The sequence below is a fragment of the Mandrillus leucophaeus genome, unplaced genomic scaffold (assembly GCF_000951045.1).
Source record: "Mandrillus leucophaeus isolate KB7577 unplaced genomic scaffold, Mleu.le_1.0 Scaffold20, whole genome shotgun sequence".
Classification (NCBI taxonomy): Eukaryota; Metazoa; Chordata; class Mammalia; order Primates; family Cercopithecidae; genus Mandrillus; species Mandrillus leucophaeus.
Window position 1 is genome coordinate 3,431,472 of NW_012102032.1, and position 4,670 is coordinate 3,436,141.

At 43.9% G+C, this 4,670-nt stretch overlaps 1 protein-coding gene across 3 annotated transcripts in view; it reads left to right on the top strand.

The window, feature by feature from the left end:
* Nucleotides 1–4,670, top strand: part of TEX14 (testis expressed 14) — a 161,482-nt gene that overhangs the window by 37,974 nt on the left and 118,838 nt on the right. For all 3 annotated transcript variants that reach the window (XM_011979186.1, XM_011979187.1, XM_011979188.1), the window contains exon 2: nucleotides 2,461–2,597. In XM_011979186.1, coding sequence (XP_011834576.1) covers nucleotides 2,462–2,597 — 136 coding nt within the window. In that variant the 5' untranslated portion in view covers nucleotide 2,461. The remainder of the gene's footprint in view (nucleotides 1–2,460; nucleotides 2,598–4,670) is intronic.

The window sequence follows — 4,670 nt, forward strand, 5'->3', positions numbered from 1 at the left end:
ATATGCGGGAGTGCACCTACAAGGTGGGATGTTTCATTCAATCTATATCGAATCTTTTTTTTTTTTTTTTGAGACGGAGTCTCGCTCTGTCTCCCAGGCTGGAGTGCAGTGGCACGATCACGGCTCACTGCAAGCTCCGCCTCCCGGGTTCAGGCCATTCTCCTGCCTCAATCTCCTAAGTAGCTGGGACTACAGGTGCCTGCCACCACGCCTGGCTAATTATTTTTTATATATATTTTTAGTAGAGACGGAGTTTCACCGTGTCAGCAAGGATGGTCTCGATTTCCTGATCTCGTGATCCGCCCGCCTCGGCCTCCCAAAGTGCTGGGATTATAGGCATGAGCCACCACACCAGGCCTATATCTAATCTTTAACTAGGATCTAGGGTCTGAAAAGCTTTCTCTAGAGTCTTGGAAAGTTTCTTAATCTTAAGTGGTTCCCTGGTACAAGGTGTATGTGTAAAAATGCTATTATTATTTGATCAGACTTTAGGACCTGAGAAAGGCCAGATGGTGTCTTAATGGGTTTGTTTTTGCATTCCAGCCCTTGTACTCAGGCACCAGTTTCTCCAGTTCTTTAATGTTTAACATATGCATTCATCAAAATTATAGTAAAGGGTTGGTGGAACCAGATTGTTCTGGCTGCTTATGGAAACCTGGACTGCCACAAAGGGGTCACTGAGCCATGGTTAAATGCCCACAAAGGGCATCTTTTCATAGGATCACTGTTAAATTGTAATCCCACGTGGCAAATCAGTGTAGTGAGACACTGGGTTGCAGCAGAGAAAAAGGTTTAATCATAGGATCGCAGAACAAGGAGATGGAAAGAAACCTCAAATGTCTCCCAAACTCATCATTTTATAAGGAACCCACTCCTGCCATAACGACCTACTTCCTTTATAATGACAATAGCACTAATCCATTCATGAGGGTGGTGCCCGCATGACCTAAACACATCTTAAAGGTTCTACCTCCCAACACCTCCATATTGGGGATCAAGTTTTCAACATATGGATTTTGGGGGACACATTCAAACCATACCAGTAGGTACACCACAGACACTTGATTGTAAGAATGATGGTCAGATGTGGCTGCCACGTATGGAAAATTAAAATTTCTCTGCATGGGTCTTATGCACAGTAACAGCTAACAACTACAGTGAACTTGTTTGGTGCCAGGTACTATGCTAAGCACTGCACACAAATTAGCTCCTTTGAAACTCTCAGGCTGGGCGCAGTGGCTCACATCTGTAATCCCAACACTTTGGGAGGCTAAGGCAGGCGGATCACAAGGTCAAGAGATCAAGACCATCCTGTCCAACATGGTCAAACCTCATCTCTACTAAAAATACAAAAAATTAGCCGGGCATGGTGGCGCGCACCTGTAGTCCCAGCTACTCAGGAGGCTGAGGCAGGAGCATCGCTTGAACCCAGGAGGCAGAGGTTACAGTGAGCCAAGATTGCGCCACTGCACTCCAGCCTGACGACAGAGTGAGACTCCGTCACATACACAAAAAAAGAAACTGAAACTCTCAGCAACCCTCTGGTTATTATTATTCCCATGTTACAGATGAAGAAATTGAGGCCTATCAATGTTAAATAATTCCTCCAAGATCACACAGGGAGGTGACAGAGCCAAGACAGTTTCAGAGTCTGAACTATGAACCTAAACCACTATGTTATACTATCTAGCTTTACATAATGACTGCATTTGTGTTCTAACCTTTCAAAGTCAATACTCTCCAAGTTATCTTAATGACACAATAAACACATGTATTTAGAATTTTACTTCCTAGAAGTCCTCACTTTTTCAGTCCTGGGAATTAGTGACAAATATTGTATTCGTCTGTTCTTGTGCTGCTAATAAATACATACCCAAGACTGAGTAATTTATAAAGAAAAGAGGTTTAATTGACTCATAGTTCTGCAGGGCTGGGGAGGCCTCAGGAAACTTACAATCATGGCAGATGGGAAGCAAACATGTCCTTCTTCACGTGATGGCAGGAAGGAGAAGTACTGAGTAAAAGAGGGAAAAAACCCTTTTAAAACCATCAGATCTCATGAGAACTCACTCACTGGTCACAAGAACAGCATGAGGGTAACCACCCCCATGATTAAATTACCTCCCACTGGGTCCCTCCCATGACTTGTGGGGATTATGGGAACTACAATTCAAGGTGAGATTTGGGTGGGGACATAGAGCCAAACCATATAAAGTATATTCAAATATATATATTTTTACTTGTCTCTTCTCATCATTCCTATATTCAACAGTATATTCAAGTTCTTTAATTTCAGCGATAACACTGAGGAAAAACATTAATTCAGAGTTTCAATAATTGTTCCCTAATCTTCATTATTAATGAGGGTGGCTGTACAGGTTTCTAAATGTGAAAGAATTAAGTTGTTTCCTTGCATTTCTGGTTCAGTTAAAATAAGCATACTGCTCTCTTTTGGAACAGGATGTCTCGGGCTATTCCTCTTCCACTCCCCTGTCCTGTTCAACTTGGTACCTTAAGAAATGACTCCCTGGAAGCTCAGCTTCATGAGTATGTCAAACAAGGGAACTATCTGAAAGTGAAGAAAATTCTTAAGAAAGGTAAGCACCATATTGAGATGGCAGATGCACCTTGGTACACATTTCTGAACAGCGTTCAGAGAAAAAGGAATGTCATAAAGCTATGAATGAGTCCTTGGGGAAATCCAGAAATTAAATATAGAAATTAGATGTTCTCTAGCAGTGCAGTCAAGAGAGGTGTTAAATTCTTATTTTGAGGATGTTTTGCTTTGTTTTGTTTTGTGCTGGGGAAGCAACCACAAGCGCATCCAACTGCTACTGCTAGGCTCCTAAGGTTTCTCTGAAGTCACCCACCTTTGATTCTGCCTGATTCCTTTCCTTCAAATCTGCTCCATCCATTGAGTTCTCTGACACCTGTGGTTGACTGAGGAGACCAGTGTTCACAGCTGTCCCCTTCCTTGCTCCTTACTTCCACTTGGTGCCCTTTTTCCAGGGTTTTCTTGCTGAAGAATACAGGCAGACGTGGCTCAATGGCTGAAGCAGTCTTCAAAAGAACCAACAAACATGCCATGTGAATTTGGTCTGAGGAAACAAACCAAAGAACCAATGAACAAAAACCCATACACAAACAGAACCTTTTCTGGTGTTTGGCTCCTAATCTAGGGACCCAGACCTGCTTTTTTTTTTTTTTTTTTTTTTTTGAGATAGAGTCTCACTCTGTTGCCAAATGCAGTACAGTAGCATGATCACAGCTCATTGCATCCTCGACCTCCATGGGCTCAGGTGAATCTCCTGCCTCAGCTTTCCAAATAGCTGGGACTATAGGCGTAAGCCACCATGTCTGGCTAATTTTTGTGTTTTTTGTTTGTTTGTTTGTTTGTTTCTTTGTTTTTTGTAGCGATGCTTTTGCCTTGTTGCCCAGGCTGGTCTAGAACTTCTGGGCTCAAGTGATCTGCCCATCTCAGCCTCTCAAGGTGCTAGGATTACAGGCATCAACCCAGACCTGCTATTTTCAATGTGAGCAGAGGTCCTGCTGGATCCCCCCTCTCTTTTCTTAGTATTGAAGGGGAGGCTTCTGAAACTTCTCTTTGCTGATTTGTGGAATAGTCAGGGTGACCTGGTTTTTCTCCACTTGCTTCAACAGCATTCCTGAAGATGTCCAGAAGGGTAACCCCAATTTTCCAACTATCCCACTGAATAGTTCCCTCATGAAGTTCTCATGGCTGGCACAGCGAATCCCATCTATCTGTAAACCCAGCACTTTGGGAGGCTGAGGCAGGAGAATTGCTTGAGGCCAGGAGTTCAAGACTAGTCTGAGACCAGCCTGGGCAACACTGTGAGACCCTGTCTCTACAAAAAATTAAAAAAAAATTAATCACTAGTTGATACTACAAGCATGGTAGTGCATGCCTGTAGTCCACCACACCAGGAGGCTGAGGCGAGACCCCATCTCAACAACAAAAAAATAAGTTCTCAAACCTTTTCATGTACTACCCCTAGGGTCCATAAGTGAAGTAGCTCACACTGAGCTCAATCATTTATGTGAAAGGTCCTGGGCTTTTTTTTTTTTTTTCCCTCAAAATTTTGCATTTTACTCCATAACTATCCACATATGTTTTAAAATAAAACGTTGTAAAACTCTGCTTCTCGGGCCAGGTGTGGTGACTCACACCTGTAATCCCAGCACTATGGGAGGCCAAGAGGGGTGGATCACCTGAGGTCAGGATTTGAGACCTGCCTGGCCAACATGGTGAAACCCCGTCTCTACTAAAAATAATTAGCTGGGCATGGTGGCGGGCGCCTTTAATCCCAGCTACTTGGGAGGCTGAGGCAGAAGAATCGCTTGAACTCGGGAGGCAGAGGTTGCAGTGAGCCTAGATCGCACCATTGCACTCCAGCCTGGGCAACAAGAGTGAGATTCTGTCTCAGAAAAAATAAAAAATAAAAAAAAATAAAACTCTGGGCTAGGCACAATGGCTCAAGCCTGTAATCCTAGCACTTTGGGAGGCCGAGGTGGGTGGATCACTTGAGGTCAGGAGTTTGAGACCAGCCCAGCCAACACAGTGAAACCCCGTCTCTACTAAAAATACAAAAATTAGGCCGGGTGCGCTGGCTCACGCCTGTAATCCCAGCACTTTGGGAGGCCGAGGCGGG